General features: G+C 44.6%; 1 protein-coding gene across 2 annotated transcripts in view; it reads left to right on the forward strand.

Moving 5' to 3' along the window:
* Window positions 1-21,260, forward strand: part of KNTC1 (kinetochore associated 1) — a 495,394-nt gene that overhangs the window by 237,426 nt on the left and 236,708 nt on the right. For both annotated transcript variants that reach the window (XM_069214955.1, XM_069214954.1), the window contains exons 38-39: window positions 2,929-2,985; window positions 12,965-13,128. In XM_069214955.1, coding sequence (XP_069071056.1) covers window positions 2,929-2,985; window positions 12,965-13,128 — 221 coding nt within the window. The remainder of the gene's footprint in view (window positions 1-2,928; window positions 2,986-12,964; window positions 13,129-21,260) is intronic.

Consider the following 21,260-nt stretch of genomic DNA (forward strand, 5'->3'; position numbering starts at 1 on the left):
ATGTCAGCTGGAACATCACATTGCCTGCATTTTCGATCCCCTAAACCCCCCACCCCCCAACACACCTTTCATCCTTCCAAGGAAGAGGAGAGGCTCCTCCTCTAGGACCCAAGGAGAGCTCTCTTTCTACATCGATCACACCAAAGAACATAGGATGGACGATTAGCTCTTCATTGGATTCACTGAGGCAAAAAAGGTCAGTGTGCAGCACAAATGGACCGTCTCTCAATGGATTGTATTCTGCATAAAGATATGCTAGGCATTAGCGAAAAAGCAGCCTCCTGAGGACCCATTCCACCGGGGCCACGGCCTGTAGCACTGTGTCAGCACACAGAGTACCTGTCCTGGACATTTGCCTTGCTGCCACGTGGGCATCCCTCCACACATTCACAAGGCACCACTGCGTGGATAGTCAGGTCCGTTGAGACAAATATTTTGCCCGCTCAGTTCTCTGAAACCTTTTGGTTTGATTCAGCTTGCATACCCACCTCCCTGCAGGCATTTCTTGGCTATTGATTCTAAAGTGAGCAATCTGGAGTTAGAAGTCTATAGCAGAAGAACAAGTTACTTACCTTTGGTAACTACTTTTTCTAGTGGAGACTCCATTGAACCGCAGATTCCTCACCAAACCGCCCATCCTCCCCGTTCTCCAAATTGAGCTGTTCATTGTAAAGGTCCCACTAGATACTGCACACTGGTCAAATACTGTTTTTTATGTGGCTTTGCATTTGTGGTGTGTATATAGTCATGAAAGAAACTGATGTCAGCGTGTGGGGTTGGTACTCATGTGAGCACCATGACATCACTTCTAAAATTGAGCCAACTGACGCCACCTATCGGTGTGCAGAAGTTCACTGCTCACGGTTTTCCAGATTCAGTCCAATGCCTGGGAGTATTGTTATATAAAGAATCTGCAGTTAGACATAGTCTCTACTAGAAAAAGCGTTACTGAAGGTAAGTAACATGTTATTTTCACACTTGAAATAGTAACCAATTTGAGAGTCTGCTCTATTATCACTCGATCAATCAGGATTTGTAAAGCACGGCTATTCACCTGACAGGGTATCGAGGCACTCGTAGGTCCCGAAGATAGCTGTGAAAACAAAGGAAAAGCAACGAGAAGGCACACACAAAACGGGGGGGAAAGCAAGGAGAAAACAGTTGAAACAAGGGAAAAACTACACAAAAAGGGGGGGGGGGAAGCAAGGAGAAAGCAGTGAAAACTAGGGAAAAGCCAGGAGGAGAAGGCAGACAAGAAATGGGAGACAAAAGCAAGGAGAAAGCATTGAGAACGAAGGAAAAGCAAGGAGAAGCCACTTAAAAATAGGGGGAAAAGTGAGCAGAAGACAGGAGCAAGAGTGACCAGCACTTGGAGAGGTGGACTCTGGGACCTGCTCGGTTAAAGGCTGCTTCTTCACTTCTATGTTGAACTACACTCAGTGGATTAAGCAATGCTTTCTTAGTTGATAGCAGCAATTATCAACTGCCACTAAGAAGTTTCTAAAGCCTATGGTCGAATCCCTTTATAGAAGTTCTCCATCAGACACTATTTTAAGTTTGTAATGGAGTGGATAGCGCTGTCAATTGACCAATATGAAAAATATCTCAGTTTTCTCAGGAAAAAAACTTATGTTGTATGTGCATCATTCACTCTGTGATTCATCATGTGAACTGTTAGGCAGTGTCTGAGTAGCATGCATGTTCAGTTTTGTTGTTTTTTTCTTTAAGTTTAGGCAAATACTTAAACAAAGCAGAAAACATGCGCTGTAATAACAAACATTGGCAAAGTCAATAGCGGACTTTTGAGACCTATAGGATTTGCCAATTGTTTGTTGCCATGTTGCAAAGCATCCCTGGTGTTGTGCAGCATGGTTAAAGTAAAAGAACAAAAACAACTTCTTAACACCTGCCTGCATCATTTTGTAGCTGTGTGCTAAATGCGCATGCCTACAAAATGGCACAGACAATTTTTTTTTTTTCGTTTTTAGTAGCGATCCAATTCGGATCAGTAACAAAAAAAATGAAAATTTGCCAAAACGCTTACAATTTCAATTTCAAAGTGGGTCAGGGAAAGTGAAAACAGCAGGGGTTGGAAGAAAATGGGGCAGGCGAAGCAATGCAGGGAAGTATGAGGGACGACGAAAGCAGCGCAGGGAGGGTGTGCGGGTAAGGAAGCAGCAAGAGAAAGACAGGGGACAGGGAAGCAACACATGCAAGGGCAGGGGAGACAGAAGCAACACAGGAGCGTGGGGTGGATGCAACACAGAGCAGCACACGGACAATTGCAACAAAGAGGGGCGTGGAGAGAAGCACATGGGTATAGGCAGCAGCTTGAGAGGGAAAGTAAGTACACAAGGGAGGCATCTCAAACACATGGACTCTCTGAATGCTTTCACAGAAAGGAAAAAGTAGTTCTTTGACTTAAAGCTCAAACAATAGGCAGATGCACACATGGGAGAGAGGCAATGCTCCAGGAGATGGACATACACAAAACTGGCAGGCTTGAGCATGAATCGGAAGTAGACAAATGAGTGACATAAGACAAAGCCATTGGTGAGAAATATGCAGAATGCATTTCTACGTAATCTTTGAACATGTTCCCAATATGTCTTTTAAGCTAGACAGCTGTTCTGTTTTGTAGGCTTCAACCTTAAAATCAATGGAAAACAGGGGTGCCCAAAGGAAAAGATACACACAGTGGACAAAACCCTATTACCACTAAAAATACATATTTTCTAAAAAACCTAAATATTTTAGGTAGCACTTAACTGAATTTTTTACATATCCTTACAACTATTTATATCACTGAGCATTGACACCCCAAGATAAACAGTGACATTGTTAAACAGATCATTAAATAGTTATTTCTGTAAATATAATGTTTTAGAAGATGAGTTTGAAATGACAACAAATTCATATATTTTGCAGATGAAGTCATTTATCCCTTGGATTGCAGAAACCTGGCACACTGTTCTTTTGTGAAAGGTATTGTAAAGAGTGTTGTATAGTATGATGTATATTGAATTCACTTGTGATATCTCAGCGGTCTGCCCAGCATCGCAAATTTTACCTTAGTGCTAGGTGAATTGAAGAGATGGCAGTACAAGGTGGGCTTGACTATGTAAATTATGTTCATATAACCTGCATTTCTTCATCACGCGATTTCCACTAATTTACATAAACATCAGTCTTCATAAACTTGATTATGTCCACCTACTTCCTGGATCCCAAAACACTCTTTTCCAAGACAAATTTATTTCTAAAATTATGGGCCAGATATACAACCGCATGTTTTGTAACTCGCAATTTAAGACTCATTTGTGATTTGCAAAATCAAATGTACAACAGTGTCAATGACACTGTTTGCGATTCCCGATGGATTTGCAAATGACCTACCTCATCAATATTCATGAGGTAGGTCTCAATTAGCGGCCCCATTGTGAATGGCCACACTCACAGGTATGGTGGCCTGCTGGGGACAACAGACCACCATGTCTGACTGCTTTGTTAATAAAACAGTTTTTTTTAAATGCAGCCCATTTTCCTCAAAGGAAAACTGTATGCATTTCAAAAAAGAAAAATGAAAAGTTTTCTTTTCATTTTTTCAGAGTTGCCAGTTTTTCAGAGTAGGCGGTTCCCCACACTTTTATGGCTAAAAACATAATAATCTTCCTTTCCAGGCATGTGATTGAAGGCCTGCTTCAAGCAATGCATTTGTTAAGATTTTTTCTTGGCATTTGATGCTCACAAGGTTCATATTTCTTCTGTGGGGCGTCATCCATCTGCTGTATTCTTGCCCATACAATACAGCCATTCAGTCGATATTTCGGAGGATGAGATTTCATTCAAGGTCAAAGTAACTCTAGTACTTCATGAGGCCGTCAAACTCACTAAAGGACTCTGGCCATCCCTACCATGTGCAAGAGATTAGAAGTTTGCTGCAGAACCAGTTTGGGCATTACATAATGATGCCGGTTTGAGGCTCATCAGAAAGCATGCCGCTCATGAAGTCCTTGAGGAAATGTAAAAGAGGAATAGTAACTGTTAAATCCTCAAGTCCCTCTTCTTTACACCAGCAAAGAGCATTTAACAGACTTCCCGGGCATTATTTGTGTTTATAATACTCTTTTATTCGCATTGTTCACATAACACAGTGCAACAGTTGACAGCATCCCCTGCATCTCAAACCCATGATAAATGGCTAATCAATATCAAAATTCTCCATTTGCCAAATTATAATTTCAACTTTATTGTCCCACCCCATCCATCAGATTTGTAGTACTCTGCCCGCCTCCGCCAGATATGTTCATGTGGAAACCTCGTTGTGGTTTTAGTATTTTCAGTAGTTTTTTTTTTGTACCAAACAGTTTTCGAGCCCAAGTCTCCACCTTGATAGTGGGGGAGATGTTAACATACTCCATGCCTTGACTATGCCACTTTGTTCATCAGAATGCCCAACCTCTTCAAAAGCAATCCCAATTATTTCAGACAGTATCCTGGGCACTTTACCTCCGTACTGCCTCAAGGTCTGACAATCCTACACAAAACCTAAGAAATCACCATGACACTCCTGGCACCTCAGCCAAGTATGTGACTGCCCTATTCCCATTCACAGAAGCCTTTCCCTTATGTAATGTGTGTGAGATGCCTGATTACTTACTTGTAACTGTAGTTCTGCAGCATTGTTGTCTTTCATAGATTCACATGCAACCTACCCTCCTCCCCTTTGTTATCTTAAGATTGTTTTGTTACACTTGTGCTCGAAAATCTGAGGGATTCAGCCTATCTTGGGAGTGTTCTAGAGGGTGCTATCATCTGGTTCTGTTTTTTAAAGAGGACATAGGCTGTAAAGCCAGTGGTGCTTTGCATTAGGGTCTATTTTGAGGATGTATATCACTTTACTATTACATCGTGGAACTCCCACTTCAACAACGGGAAATGCTTTAATCATGTGCATCTATGAAAGATACCAATACTGGAGAGCCACAGTTACAGGTAAGTAAATAATTGTCTTAATTCTGAGGTTCTGAATAGGCCCTGACAATGTTACCCAATAATTAATCTCCCAATATAGAACCACTAAGCAAGTCTGAGCCCTCTAAGACCCTTCAGGGTGACATCCTGAAGCCTGGTCGTTCTCACCCTTAGTAGAGTGTGTTGCCACAGCTTTTCTTGTGACCCTGTATCCTTTGTTGTATGTCTCCAGATGCTCATGACAGTTTTAGTGGCTGGTGGGACCCCTGTTTGACGATGCTTCTTTGCATAGAAAATATAATAGGTTGGCGTGTTCCAATGCTGACCTTTTATTATCGTTCCCACCAGATTTGTGAATCCAGTCATTAATTACCAATAAATGTGCTGTGAGTTAGTAGCTCACAGGCATCATTTAAAATCTAAGGCTAGGCAAGCTTCTGAAGGGAAGCAATCATCTGCATGCAGTGGATCTTCCAAAAACATACATTTTGCACCAAGAAAAATTCTACAGCTCCGTTTTTCAATATCACAGATGCACATAAAATTCTGCATGTTTCTTTCCTTGGAGCTGAACTCCCATTGCTGTTGATCAGTGAGCATTTTAGTCCAAGGCGGTCAACTTTATTCCTTTGAATCTCAGTTGTCTTCCATTACAAAGGACCAAAGGGGGAAGAACATCCTTTGCAGATGGCCAAGACAAGAACTAGGAGCTTACCTGGAGAAAGAACTGGGGTTTTACAACAATACTTCATAGTCCCCTAAGCGTCTTGGCTAATCCTAGACTCTAAAAGGTGAACCAATTTCTTCTAGTCAATATATTTAACGTGGTAGTTCTTGAGGCATTCTTTCAGAGGGACTGGCTAGTATCCAAAGACCTGCACCATGCTTCATTTCACATACCCATGGATAAAAAGCATCATTACCTCAGACGTGTCTTTAGGCGGTCAACATAATTATTGCAGATACTTCCCTTTCGTCCTAAATTTGTTTCCAAGACGTTTGTAAAATTTCCTGTACTTCGACAGTTGGCTGATAAGAGCTTAGCCTCTGAAGGATGCAGTCGGGAATCTAGATTCTTTAGAAAAGCAAGAAGGTTCTGCTGTTCCTCTACTAGAGAGTCTCTACTTGACACTTCTCTTGATATAGCATATTCTCAAAGAGAGGACAAGTACAGAAGAAGACAACTGCTAACTTTACAAAGAGACCTCATGTGCTAGGCTGTGGTAACAATAGCTTCTAAGCCTCATGGCTTCAAGAGGCCATGTTGTTCCTATTGCCCTTCTAAAAATGAATGTGTATGTCCATCTGGCGTTTCACTTGCAGTCCAATTGAGAACCACAGTCTAATAAAATAATAATCACAAACAAAGGTTTCTTGTTTCCTGAATGGGTTTACCCTCTAATGATGGTGATGTAAATCAATCTGTAAGAAGTATGTAGCTGTCTTTCTAGCATAGTTGCCCCCCATGTTTTGCCTGGTGCCTGTATGTTTAGACTGTAGTACACTGGGACCCTGCTAACCAGGACCTCAGGGTCAGTGCTCTCTTCTTTAAATTGTGTTGGTAAACAACTTTTACACCTCACAATTAGCTTACTAGTGCACCCATGTAAGTCCTTAGTATATATGGTGTTCAGGTACCCAGGGCATTGGTACACAAGGGGTCCCTCATTGGCTGAAACATGTATTGTGCAACCCATGGGGCCCCATGCAGACTGTGACTACAGGCCTGCCATTACAGCCTGTGTGAAATGGTGCATTCACCTTTTAACCATTATATAAGGTGTGCCTTATATCATGGTCACTGCGCTCTGAACCTATAAGTCACCCTTAAGGTAGGCCCTTCAGCCCAAAGGCAGGGTGCATGGTTTTCAGTGTGAGGGTGCCCCTGCATGGGTAGAGGTGCCCCTATAAACCCCAGACTCCATTTTCTGGGCTTTGTAAGTGTGGTGAAGCCATCTTAAGGTATGTAGGGGACACTGGTCAACACAACATGTCCAACTACATAATGGCTTTACCAAACATAGGCATGTTTAGTATCAAACATGTTGGAATCTTGCAGCTACATTAGTTGCACAATCCCATATACTCCGGGGTCCCCTAAGGGATCTCCCCATAACTGCCTGTTCAGTCTTGTGGGGTCAACGTGCCAGCCCATGCTTCTGCCGGCCCAGACACTGTTATGCCCTCCTGCTGCTGAGCTTAACTAAGACAGGGGAAGGCAGAACAAAGGATTTCTTGTAAAAGAGAGGTGTGACCACCTTCCTTTAGAAATAGGTGTCAGTGGGCTGGGGTGGGTGTGCCTCTGAGCTGTACCAGACTGCTTCGAAGTGCACATGTGGTGCCCTCCTTGCATAAACCGTTTTGACACAATGCAGGAACCCCCAGTTCCTGCTATGGTGCAATACCACACAAAGGAGTGACCACCCTCTGTCTTGCGCCTCCCTTAGGGAGGTGCACAGAGGTCTACCAGGTGGCTACTTGATTATGCCATCTTGGAAATAGGCTGAGCAGGGGCCCCTGGGAGCATCAGACTGGTTAGTCCAGCTCAGTGACATCCCTGACCCACTCCCCCTGATGGGTAGGTTCCTGCAGAAGTGTCCAACCCCCTTCCTGGGTTACTTAAGGGCTGCCCTGAGGATGGGACCCTAGATTTGTGTGCAGACTTAAGGAACCATCTGCAAGTCTCCTCTGCAAAACACTTCTGCAACCTGGACACCGGAACTGGAACTAAGAACAAGATTGTAACTACTAGGAGGGCTCCTACTGCAACTTTGTTTCCAAGTTCTGCAAGACTTCTGCACCCCGTGGCCATGCATCCCCCAGAGTCACAGGGACTCTGCCTGCACTTAGGAAAGTAAGAAGGAATCGCCCTTGGAGTGAAGGAGTCTCTCTCCTGCATCCGCAGGCACCTCGACGATGACGACTGGTTTGTGGATCCTGCTGTCCCACGGACTCTTCAAGACTCAACAACACAGATGGTGTTTCTGTGGCTCTCCAGAGGTCTGATCTATCTTTCTTGCAACTGGGAAGTCTGAAGTTCCTTTGCTGGAGCTGCTTGGATGGAACCCCTGTGCACCACGTCTGTCGTTGCCAAGAATTGTTGGTCCTTGGTCCGAAGGCATCCTAGTTCCAAGAAACCCTGGCCTCCAGTACCCTGCAGCTCAGTGAACGGCATCCTCTCTGCAACTCCTGCGACGTGGGCATTCCTCTTTGCTGTGCTGCTGAGGCCTCCCTCTCTGCTGCCAGAGGGTCATGCTGGGGGCTCTATCAATTCCTGCTGGTTCTCTTGCTTGCTGAGGGGCGGGCCCTTGACCTACCTGCCAAGGTTGGGCCACCTGGACCTTGCTGGTCCCCAAAAATCCTTCAAACTCCTTTCAAAGCTTCCCTGCATTTGTCAAGGCTTGTTGGTCGTCCCGCTGACCACTGACCCTGCTGCAATTCGACGACCAGCATGGGACAGCTCGTGGATGACTAATGGGATCTTCCTGCTTCGCCTGGATTCCACAGCTGCACTTCTTCATCCACCATCCAACAGGAAGGCATCTCTGAGAAGGGTAGGCAATGCCCTCCTGCCCTGACTGGGCACCTCTGGGAGGTCCTCTTCTTCAGGAATCCACGCCTGGGTTCCACTGGTGGGTCACAACAGCAGCTGGATAACCGAGATCCCCATTGGCTTCAACAGGAGGTTCCAACACAACTTCACCTATATGCACCTGTGCTCCCTGGTGTAGGTACTCCACTGTTCTGGGTATCCACGGGTGGGAGCACTATCCAACCTCCCTTGTCCCAGCAGGATTCCTTGGGGTCCTCTGGGAAGGATCCCAGGAGTCTGGAAATAGCATCCTTAAGTTCCAGGAACTTAGGACTCTATGTAGGTCTAGAAAACTAAAGACAGGTAGTCACCCTACTAAACCTCAGCTCCTAGAAATGCTCATGCAATATGACCTCCAGCATCCTGAAGGGCAGGTAGTGCAAGGAGAACGAGGTGAGAGGGATGACTCTTCAGAGTTAGGCCTGGAAGTACCCTGTACCTCAGGTTCTTACTCTGAGCATGTCCAAGAGAACTCAGAGGAAGTCCTTAAGGATAACCCTGGGATTGTATAGGGAGGTACTAACAGTATAGAAAGGGGCCACACAAGTATGACTACTTTTACTCCCACTGGGAGGGTTCAAAGGGTTATGGGGAGGAATAGATTCTGCTCAACTTAATCCTCACTCTCCTCAGCATCTTGTGCTGGGTCCACCTACTGTAATAAATGTTTGGTATCAAGCATGTTGGAATCATGCAACTACACTGATTCCAGTGTTAGTTGCACGATCCAATGTACTTTGGGGATTCTCTAGAGGATCCTCCATATCTGCCTGTACAGCTTTGCAGGGTCTACTTGCCAGCCTGTACTGTTGCTGACCCCAGACACTGTTCGGCCATCCTGCTGCTAAGCTTAACTTGGGCAGGGGAAGGCAGGACAAAGGATTTCTATAAAAGAGCGGTGTGCCCACTTCTCCTGTAGAAATAGGTAGTGCTCGGGTGGGGGTGCCTCTGAACGTCACCAGACTGCTTTGAAGGACACATTTGTGCCCTCCTTGCGTAAACCGTTTTGCTCCAGTGCAGGAACCCCCGGTTCCCGCTCTGGCATGAAACCACACAAAGGACAGGCGAGTGATCACTCCCCTGTCCAGCTCTTTCTCTAGGGAGGTGCACAGAGCTCTACCAGGTGACTACTTGATTCTGCCATCCTGGGAGGATCTGACTGGTTGGTCCAGCTGGGTGATGTCCATGACACCCTTTCCCCGGTAGGTGGGTCCCTACAAGAAGTGTCCAACCCCCTTCCTGGGTTACATATGTGCTCCCCTGAGGGTGGGATGTTAGATTTGTCTGCAAGACTTCAGGAACCAGCATGTCTCCTCGGCGAGACACTCCTGCAACCTTGACACCAGAACCGCTGCTTTTCTTCGCTGGAACTAAGAGCAAAGCTATAACCAATAGGAGGGCTCCTACTTCAACTTTGTTTCCAAGTTCTGCAAGACTTCTGCAACCCCTATGGCTGTGCATTCTCCAGAGTCACCGGGACTCTGCCTGCACTTAGGAAAATAAGAGGGAATTGCCCTTAAAGTGAAGGTGTAACTCCCCTGCATCCGCAGGCACCTCAACGATGATGACCGGTTTGTCGCTCCTTCTGTCCAGTGCACTCAAGGCTCTACAACACAGGTGGTGGTTCTGCGGCTGTCTAGAGGTCTGACCTATCTTCCTTGTAACTAGAAAGTCTCTAGTCCTTCATTGGAGTGGCTTGACCAGAACCCCTGAGCACCGCGTCTGTTTGTCTGCCATGGCTTGTTTTGGCGCTTCAGTCTGAAGACCTCCTAGCTCCAAGAAGCCCTGGCTTCCAGCGTTCTCCAGCTCCAAGAACGCCGTCTTCTCTGCAACTCATGCCACGTGAGCATCCCTCTTTGCTGTGCTGCTGAGGCCTTCCTGCGACTCCCTGTGCCTGCTGCCAGAGGGTCCTGTTGGGGGCCCCATTGATTCCTGCTGGCTCTCCTGCTTGCTGAGGGCAGGCCCTGACCTACCTGCCATGTTAGGGTCAGCTGAACCTTGCTGTTCCCCACATATCCTGCAAACTCCTTACATCGCTTCCCTGCATTTGCCAAGGCTTGTTGGTGGCCACACTGACTTCTTTGCAATTTGACGGCCGGTGTGGAATAGCTTGTGAACCACTCCTAGGATCTTCCTGCATTGCCTGGTCTCCCAGCTGTGCTTCTTCATCCGCCGTCCAACAGGAAAGCATCTCTGAAAAGGGTAGGCATTGCCTTCCTGCACCACTTGGGCATCTCTGGGTGGTCTGGACTCCTTCACCTCTTTACCTAGGTTCTCTTCTTCTGGAATCCATGCCTGGGTTCCACTTATCTGGTCCACAGGTCACAACAGCAGCTGGACAACCGAGGCCCCCATTGACTTCAACTGGAGGTTCTGACACTACTTCACCCCAATGAACTTGGGCTCTCTGGTGTAGGTACTCCACTGTTCTGGGTATCCACGGGTGGGGGCACTATTCAACCTCTCTTGTCTCAACAGGTTTCCTCTGGGAAAGGTCCTAAAATGTGAAAACTCCAACTTCGACTTCCCCATGTTATCCTATGGACACTGACCTGGGATTACATCTCTGCAGACAGGTGACTGGAGAATCCTACCTACTTACCTTGGGGGTTTCAGTGGTTCCCCAGTCCTAAGGGTCCTAGGGTGGTAGTGTGGGTTGGAAGTGATTTTCGAATTCCAATTTTTTAGTATATGCTTTGCCTCACCCCCCCCCCCCCTCCAAAATGGGGGCCCATGTTATTTTATGTCTTTACTTACCTGTTGCTAAGTATATTTTCGTATGTTCATATCTCTGTTTAAGAGATCTACCAAAGTTAGTTCTAGAGTGTGTGTTAGAATAAATATAACATATTTTTCTTACACTGATGTGGTTCTTTCCTGTGTGTACATCACTGACCTGTGGTATTTGCAACCACTTTACAACCTCCTGGATAAGCCTTAGCTGCTCTTCACAGCTACTCTTTTGAGAACTCTGGTTATCTAGAACATCCTACACTATCACTAAGGGTTGCTTGGACTCCATACAGGGTGCCTCACCTATAGGTGTACACCACATACTGAGCCAGCCTCCTACAGTAGCTTTTAACAAATCATCAATAAATATGTACAAGAAATATCTTTGCATGACGTGATAATGTTGTTGCCCTTCATAATGTGTTTTCAGCCCTTTTTCCCAAATGTTTTTGTTGACTTCATTTGTTTATAGTCATTGTAGCAAACCCAATGAGTCAAATATTAATCAAAGTACCCAAACTCTGTTTGGGAAGATAATATTGACCATAGGATTTAATGTTATTTGAAAATGCAACATCTCATCTATTAACAGTGTGTGCCCAGAAGTTGCCTGCATTTTCCAGATTTCATTGTGACCCCTAATCTTAACAGACCTTTTTATTTTTCAATTAATAAGTAATATTCTTTCAAGGTCTAGATTTGGACAACCATTGTGCTATTTACTGTGTCATACGGTATCATTCCCTTTTTACCCACAATTGTCTCTTTACGTATGGCATGCCTGCTTAACTCGGTACTCCTGGAGAGTTTAGTGTTTAAATGAATAACTTGGTTGGAGTACAATTGTATTGGTTGCCCTGGGACATCCCAGAAGAATAGGAGTATAGGGTAAACTAACAAGTATGATGAGGAGGACACTTTGACCGTTAGCAACAGGACATGTATGATTGCATTTTAGTCCCTCCTATTGTATTAATTTTTACTCATTTTATTGTAGATGTTGCTAGATACATTACACTCTTTATGGCATTATGTCAGACTATAAAATCTTAGTTCTGGTGTAAGAGACTCATAGTTAAAAAGAGTCCCAAAACGTTGACTCTTATGGTAAAAGAATTACACAGAATTGATGTATGATAAAACTAGTTGCAGGACCAAGCATCCAGTATGGCTGTATTATATTGTGAGGGTATTTAATGTAGGAGGATCATCTTCACTTTGGCGTTTTGTTGTATACATGAATGAATTGATATTGGTTTAAGAAATATACTTTCATTGGCCATTGAATTTAAAGAGCTCTTGCGTATTTTTTAAAAACATTTTCATTCATAATAAATGCTGTTTTTACTCTTTTCCCGTTGGTATCTTCCTCTACATGAGAGAAATTAACAAGATGTGATATGTCCTCTACAATAACAGTTACATTCATTTGGTTTAGTTATATGAATGAGAAACACTTATGATATGATTTGGTACATTTTTTCCCCATTTTCATCTTATGCTATAATTAACACCAGTAATGGACACCAGTACCCGCACAACATACAGCCCAGTAATCCAAGTTCCCTTAAATAGGCCTCACACAGATTACAGATAAGATATTCAGCCGGTCCTATTTTTATGGACAAATACATTCATGTTTTATGAGCCTTTGTTATTTTACAGGTCGGAATCTGCTCCTGCCCACCATGAACCCTATTAGCACACTGCTGCAAAACCTGCAAGAAAGCAGCCAATGTGAGCTAGTCTTGAGACTCGCTGTAAGATCCTTTGGAAGTTGTCTCCAACATGCGATTTCCAACAACATGGACATTCGTTTGAGTGCGAAGGTAGGGATAAAGAAAAGGGGTAAACGAACAGTTCATATGCACTGATGTTGGTTATGTGCTTGTGGCCCTATGTTTTTTCCATAATTCATAATTTCTTTAATTCTTCTGACACCTGGTTGCTCTGTGGCATTCTGCAGTTTATCTAGAATAAATAATTTGCATTGATACTGTTGTAATGACCTTTTCTACAGTGACATGTGCCAGGTTTGTTACTGTCACCTGAGTGCTTTTCAACTGTTTTGTTGGATTTGTTTTGGCCCTTATGTGTGATCTATGAATAGAATGTTTCTAGAATATTTAATAAGTAGCAAATGACAAAACTCATTGGAGAATGTGCACCTTATTGCTTGACAGATCTGAATCCTTTCAAGTGGTTAGACTCGCTCATCATCGTATGTGGGTTAGATATTAGCTATTAAGTCCTCCAGCATTGTATCTTCAGAACTGTAAATAACCATTGAACGTCTCTGCCTTCTTGTAGGAATTTGGATCAAGAGAACATCTTTTCCCAAAAATATCTTGAAACATATGACCCCCACTCAAAAAGGCAATACATCCGATGGATAATTTTAACAGGGATTCCTCATCCTTATACTATTCCCTGACACCAGATTGGATCTATAAGATTTTAACAGTGTTGCTCCTGCACGTCCCTAGGTAGCCCCGTGCGGCTCCGAATTGACTTAGTTTTCATCCAGCAAGTGACAAAGGAGTTGCATTTAAGTGCCACTTTTGCTTGTCGACATCAGTTCCTTTTAATTTTCTGCCTTTGTATGGAGAGCTCCCTCCCAGGTTTTTCGTTGTCAGCTGTCAAGGAAAGATGAACCTTTAAGTTCTTCCTTGTCAATTTTGTTCCTGGAAATTATTACTTCATCTGGTGTGAAAGAGAACTATGTCCCCTCCTAAAACTACAATGTTTAATTGTATTTTGCAATGTTTAAGTCGTGTAGGGACTTTAAGAAGTAAATGTCTCTGGGAGATCCCCTTGAATTGTACCTTTGCTGTTTGGCTTTGAAGCACAGCACCAAGACCTGTGAATAGTGTTCCCTGATGAATCCAACAGTGGTTCTGGAAGCCGAAGCAAAGCTTTATTTTGCCGAATAATGAAAAGTGTCACAGAAGTCCCTGTTGCATTCAAAGTCAAGGGTGCCTTTCCATTACCTCTCTTGAGTCCTTGTTGCGGGGTAAGTCTTCCTGTTAATTAAATCTGGTTTAGGAAAAGTTAGGAAATAATGCCCAGCGCTGTACCTCCAGCACCTACCTGTAAGGTTCTTGTTAAGGTTCAAACAGTCCCACATGAGGTTACAATAATTTCATACTCTCACACAAACTTCTTTTTTTTTAAAGTTCCTTTTCCACATTCCTTTATTCAGTGTTTCGAACTAGTTGACCTTAAACTGGACTTACTGGATTTCACTAAGTTTGAAACGCTTTGAATAAAGGTATGTGGAAAAGAAACTTAAACTTTTTCTTTTAAAAAAATCAAATTTGTTGTGAGAGTATGAAATTATTGTAACTTACTCCAGTATTGGAACTTTCATAGATTCACATGCTTGAATACTTCCCCGTCATCAAGATGGGAGTCCCGGTGGAATATAAAACCTAGGCCTGAAAATGTATGCACACAATACATGGACTAGGCCTCAATAGAATAACCCATCATAATTGTTTTGTAAATAGACCCAAACTCAAACTTCAACCAATCAAATTGCCTCACCCCCTTAGAACCTCCTGCGAGGAGCTGCCTTCCCTCAGATTTTCCACTGCCTGTGTGCTGAGGAGGGAGCCTCTGTTAGGGATCATGGCTCTCCACAGAAGAAGAAAGCAGGCGCAGAACTCCTCAAAAAAGCAGCAAAAAAGACTGGCTACTCCACCTCCTAAAGTGGTTCACAAGTTTAAGAAGCCTAGTTCAGCACCGTCGACTGCGCCATCGTCGACAGTACCCTCGTCGACGACTGTTTCATCGGTGACGCCGGTTGTAGTCCCTATATCCATGTCGATGGCAGCGGCTGCAGGATCTTAATTGATGACGTTATCTTCCTCGTCGACGGGGCGCCCCATCTTGTCTACGCTTTTCTCACCGACGACACTCTGGCGACGATTGACCTTCCGACACTCCCGTTATCAGTGCCCATGTTGATGATGCTCTTGTTGACGACACCTCCGTCGCCGATGATTCCGACGACGCCTCCGTCGTCGATATTGTCGACACCAACTGGTTTCTTGTCTTCAACTGTTAAAATGTTTCCAACAAAGAGGCAAAGACCATCTACATTGCCTTTAAATCAATCTGCGCAGCATACTCTTCTCAAAAGGCTCTCAAGGACTCATTTGACCCTGTCTATCACATCACCAAGCAAGGTGTCAAGGCTCTTGCCATCTAGGTTTTTGGATGGCGATGATGACGAGGACTCTGATCAGGATACACTGTTTGGGGTGTCTAGGAGTCCTTCGCAGTTGCACGTTAAATGCCAGGAGTACTCGGATGATGACTCATACTATGGTCAGCAGTATTATGACCAAGTTCCACAGCAGCAACAGGGAACAGTATGCTTGCCTTCCGTTCTCGTGTCCGTTCTCCAGGCCATGCTGGCAGATTATAGAGACCGCTTCTACCCTCAACCGGGGAATGACCCCCACGCCAACAGTAACTGCCCCAGCTACTTCAGCACCTCTGCCAGCTTTTCCTGCTACGCCACAAATTCCTCCTCAGGCTCCACAGAGTCCCCAGGTCCAGGCTTCTTCGGATGAGGCGGCGGAGGAAGGGGAAGTTCTCTCGGACCAAGATGAATGGGATGAATGCGTACTCCCAGCACCCCCTTTACCAGAGCCATTGGCAGTTGAGTTTGCTCCAGAGGATATTGCCTCTTTTCATAAACTCTTGGAAAAAGCTGCGGTGAGGTTTGAGCTGCAGACGTTCACCAAACACTACTGCCTGGACTGTCAGGTCCAAAGGGACGTGTACTTTGCCCATTCGGTCCTGCAGGACTACCTAGTATGATCTTGGTTCGCAGATCCATCTCCGGAGCTTGTTTTGCTTGGGTATTTATTCTAAAGTTAACGAATCTGCAAGTAGATGTCTCTGTGAGATGAACAGGTTACTTAGCTTGGGTAATGCCTTAACTGGTAGAGACATATTCTAGCTGCAGATTCCTTACGACCAACCCATTCTCCCTGCTCTGCGAATTGATTTCTAGGGACCTGGACTTCCCTTTCAGGGCACTAGTTTTTATTCACCAGTGGTCAGTGTTCTTCATGGCTCCTCGCGTCTGGCATGGAAAGTCTTGAAAAGAAACGGACATCATGCTGCAATGGCGCCTACATAGGACCCGCAATGTCATTTCCAGCGCACACAACACAGACAACAGATGCGGAGCAGACCAACGCCACCTGACGACACGCAGGGGTACTGCTTGAGAATGTTTTCTGGATCCAGACTGACTCCTGGGGAAATTCTAAAGGTAAGGCATCTGCAACTAGAATATGCGCTACCAGATAAGCCGTTACCCAAGGTGAGTAACTTGTTCTTTGATTTTGAGGGATCCCTCAGCTTCCGGACAGTGCATGACATTGAAAACTTCCTTTGTAGAGTCCACTAGGTGCTGCCACTTTGAACAACTTCGAGAAGATTCATAAAGCTCCCACACACTTTTCTCTCCTGGGCACTTCCTCTAGGACAGTAGCAGACTCTTTCTAGATGAGAGGTTGCAGAACATTACCATCTTAGTCAGCAGTTAATCTCAAGGACACAGGACAGAATTATTTGTTATTTCATTTGTTTAAGGGTTCTATTAAGTGCTGGTTAAGTGCTAGTTGCTATCATACAATAGCTTCATAAGGTTGGATCATGTAAATAGATAAACCCAAACATAAATATGCAGTACACAGGATAACCAGTCTGCCAGAGTCCATTCATATAGAACGGTATCATTCCTGACATGCTTGAATAGTGGGCCTAGACACATTGGGTTCCCAAGCAAAATTACAGGCACTCCACTCTGGCTGGTTGACATGCAACTTTTAAAGATACCATTGTATCTTTGAAACTCTACAGGGTACATGCACTTCTGTAGATTATCCATAAAGTGCATTCTGAATGGATGAGGTTGCTACTTTTAATGATATGGCAAACATCACAACCAACAAACATAATGTAGACTTAACTTTCCCTGTACATAACTTCCTAGACATAAATTTCCATGAAGTGAAGATTTCCAGTATTGTTTGTAAAGCTACCTCCAAACGTCTGCAAAGTTTTTGATTCTTCTATGGAAACAAATCGGGAGATGTTATAGGGCTACTTAAGAAGGAAAGAGTTATTTAATATAAGCCTTCTCCGGATTTGATGATCTGCAGTACATAAGAAATGTTGATTATCCACTGACTACTGACTTCCCTCATAAGGACTGCAAACGTATGCACACAATAGGTAAGAAAGCTCATGCAGTTTCATTTAGCATATCCCACTTTGCTAGTGTACAGCCTTGTTCATTTGTAAGAATAGATTTCTATGGGATTCCTTTTGATAACAAGTTTCCCAGAGAATAATAAAACACAATTTCTGACAGTGACTTCAACAGTTGTCATACTGGATCTAACAAACTTTTTCAGCTGTATTTGGGCATGACAGTAGGTTATCAGGTCCCACACTGTTGCCGTTCAGTTCTGGCAATGGCATGCGGGACCCTTCTAGGTGCCACACCTGCATGATAAGTAAATACTTTCCTTTCCAGCCTCCAGACGTCAATCCTGAGATACCGCTGATTTCTTTGGGAATGCTTCTCAACCAAACGTTGTACTGTGTTCAGAGCATGAGGTGACACTGTCGCCAAGCACCATGAGTCTCTACGATAAGACTGGTCCAAATCGAACTGTTGGTCCCATTCTTGGTCCAGAAGCTCACAATCCAGAAGTCCATGAGTTGTTCCCAAGGTTGATAGTCGTTGCTTTATCTCCTGAAGTCGATCGAAGTTGGATCCTATCCACAACTTGGTCCTCCACAACCAGTTTTCCTGGGCCATCTGCGACACAGAAGCGGATCGAAGTGTTCCATGAGGTCATGCTCTGACTCTTCAGATCTTTACCGAATCCCTCTGGTGTTCCTTTGGGCCCAAGGAGCAGTGAGGTCCTCCATGTGAGTGTACGGCTGGTGGGTTCAAGCTTGTCGCCATTTGGACTATCCATATCCACCATTGGGCCTCTTCGGCTCCACTCTAACTCCACCTATGATGCCACGCTGCAGTATGCACCTCAGTCCACTGAACCCCCTACTCCCCCACAGCCCCACTTGCCAAATCCCTTTAGCGTGCCCTTAGTGGAGCACAGCCCCCCGCTGGGAAGCAGGATCTTTCAATTCTTGCCAGGTTTGCAGAGCACCAACACATCAGACAGGTGTGACCTGAAGATAGTCCAGAAGGGGTACACATTGCCCTTCATTGTCACTCTGCTTCGTCTTTCACCATTTCCAGAGTGACTGACGGAAGATCAGCTATCCTTTTTATGGTAGAAAGTTCAAGCTATTTTGACTATTCAGAAGATGCTTCAGGCTACGATCCCGATCATTCAACCTCAATCCTGGATTTCAGTGAGGTCTACTCTTAGGCTGCTGAGACTGATGGCTTCTCCTGCATGCTGCTGATCAAGCATGCCAGATGGCACATGCAGACTTTGTAGTGAAATCTGAAGTGTCAGTGGACTTAATATCAAAGGGACCTCTCCGACCACATCAGTACATTAGAGGATACAGTAAAAGCTCTGCAGTGGTGGTTGCTGTACCAAAATTGCATCAACAACAGATTCCTCTTCCTACCCAACCCAGATGTGACAGTTGTGACCAATGTGTCCTTTCTGGGTTTGGGTGGCAACCTGGTAGAGGTGGAGGTCAGAGGCCCGGCTCCATATCAACCTCCTGAATCTGTTCACCATCTGCTTGGCATTGAAAGCCGTCCTTCCTTCCATCCATCAGGGGGAGGCTGGTGCATGTGTTTGGAGACAACACCACCACTATGTGGTACTGGAAGAAGCAGGTCGGTGTGGGGTCCTGGACCCTGTGCCAGGAGACACTACTATACCTCTGTAAATGGCTAGACCATCAACAGATTTTCCTGGTGGTGAAACACCTGGCAGGATCTTTAAATGCCAAGGTGGACAAGCTCAGCTGTCTGTGTCTAGGGGATCACGAGTGCCAGTTACACCTTGAGTGGTGCAACGTCTCTTCCACATGGAGGGTTAGCAGTGATAGCTGAACACTTTTGACCTTCCAACAGAGGTGGTTGATGTCATCTTAGCAGCCATGAGTTCCTTCCCAAAAACTCCATTTGCCATTCGTTGGGACAAATCTGTAGTTGCTGCTGCACATATCTGATTGACCCTACCAGGCTAAGAAATCTGACATTCTTTTGTTTGGTTTGTCTCTCGCCTGGCAAAGTTTTGTTCTGGATACGGTTAAAGGTTAACATTCTGCCTTTATCAGGTTGCCAGCCCAGCCCTAGTTGTTTAAATCACCACTTGTGATGTGTGTTTTTGAAAGGTTTACTACATCTGTTTCCTCCTCCCCCTCCCTTCCACATGCCATAGTGGTACCTTAACTTGGTCCTCACATATATGATGTGCATTCCCTTTGTGGCACTTACAGCTGTCCTCTGCAGCAACTCACCCTCAAGACAGTGTTCCTTGTTGCCATAACAATGGTGCAGCAGGTACCAAGCTCTCTGTTTCAGCATGCTGTACACCACCACCTTTCCTCGCAAACTGGTTCAGCAGACTCAAGCATTCTTCCTTCCAAAAGTTGTGATGCAGTTACAGGTTAGTTAAACAATCACCCTACCGTTTTTCTATTCACTGCCTAACCCCTCTAAGAAAGAAGAGAAACTTCATTGTTTGGACCCCAGAAGATAACTGAACTTTTACATTGATTGTAGCAGAGCAGAGAACACTGGGTGGATGACCAGTTCTTTGTGGGATTCACTGGAACAAAAAAAAAAGCCGTACAGAAAATGACTATCTCCCGCTGGAGTGTGTTTTGCATTAAGATATGTTACACATTGACCGAAGAACAGCCTCCGGAAGGACTGCAAGCTCATTGGACCAGGGCCAAGGTTTCTACCACTGCGTTAACACACTGAGGTTCTGTTCTGGACATCTGCAAGGCAGCTACGTGAGCATTACTTCTCACGTTCACAATGCACTTTTCCCTGGAAAGCCAGGTTCGCTGTGAGGTCAGTTATGCACACTCAATCCTACAGGACTTTCTGGTTTGAATCCATTCACAGACCCGCCTCCAAATAGGTACTGCTTTGGTATCTATTCAAAAGGTGAGAAATCTACAGTTAGAAATCTCTAACAAAAGAACAAGTTACTTACTTGTGGTAATGCTCTTTCTGGTAGACTCTATCCAACCACAGATCCCTCACCAACCCTCCCATCCTTCTCCTTCTGTGATTGGACTCTATTCATTAATAAGATCCCAAGTTTAGGAGTTTGTTCACTGGTCACAGGCAGTTTGCTATTGGGGCTCTGTGTCTAAGGGTGCATACATGTTCAAAAGCAACTGATGTCAGTGCATGGGAGTGGTGCCTACAGAAGCTCCACTAAATATTTCCATACCTCAACAGCATTTGTGTGGAGCCACATAGTGCCTCTGACCTGAGCGCAGAGGTACTGCTGAAAATGTTAGCGGATCCAGTTTGAAGCATGGTAAATATTCAAAGGGTGAGGAATCTTCTCTACCAGAAAGAGCATTACCGAAGGTAAGTAACTTTTTGCTTGAAAGTACTTTGGTTCTAGGACACGTCAGATCTTATGACACCGTGTCCTGTTAGCTTGACGTTTTAGTAAGTCCATACTACCATGCAGAAAGTGTCAAGGGTAGGTGCCCAGGGTGGGTTTAAGTACGTTCAAAATGCGATTGTAATGTAAACGGAATTGCTCTAATCAGGTCACCGAGAGAATTTGTTTCAGGCATTGATAAAGGGAGGTGTGTTTGACATTGTTCTTTAGGAATTTCATTAATAAATTTGTTTTATTATTCAATGTAACCAGTGAACCTGTCTTAGTTTGTTTTCTCCAAGTATATATATTTATGTGCAAAATGCCTTTGGTTGACCGCTTTAGTATCCGTAGAATCACACACT

This window comes from Pleurodeles waltl, chromosome 11 (assembly GCF_031143425.1).
Source record: "Pleurodeles waltl isolate 20211129_DDA chromosome 11, aPleWal1.hap1.20221129, whole genome shotgun sequence".
In the NCBI taxonomy this organism is placed as follows: Eukaryota; Metazoa; Chordata; class Amphibia; order Caudata; family Salamandridae; genus Pleurodeles; species Pleurodeles waltl.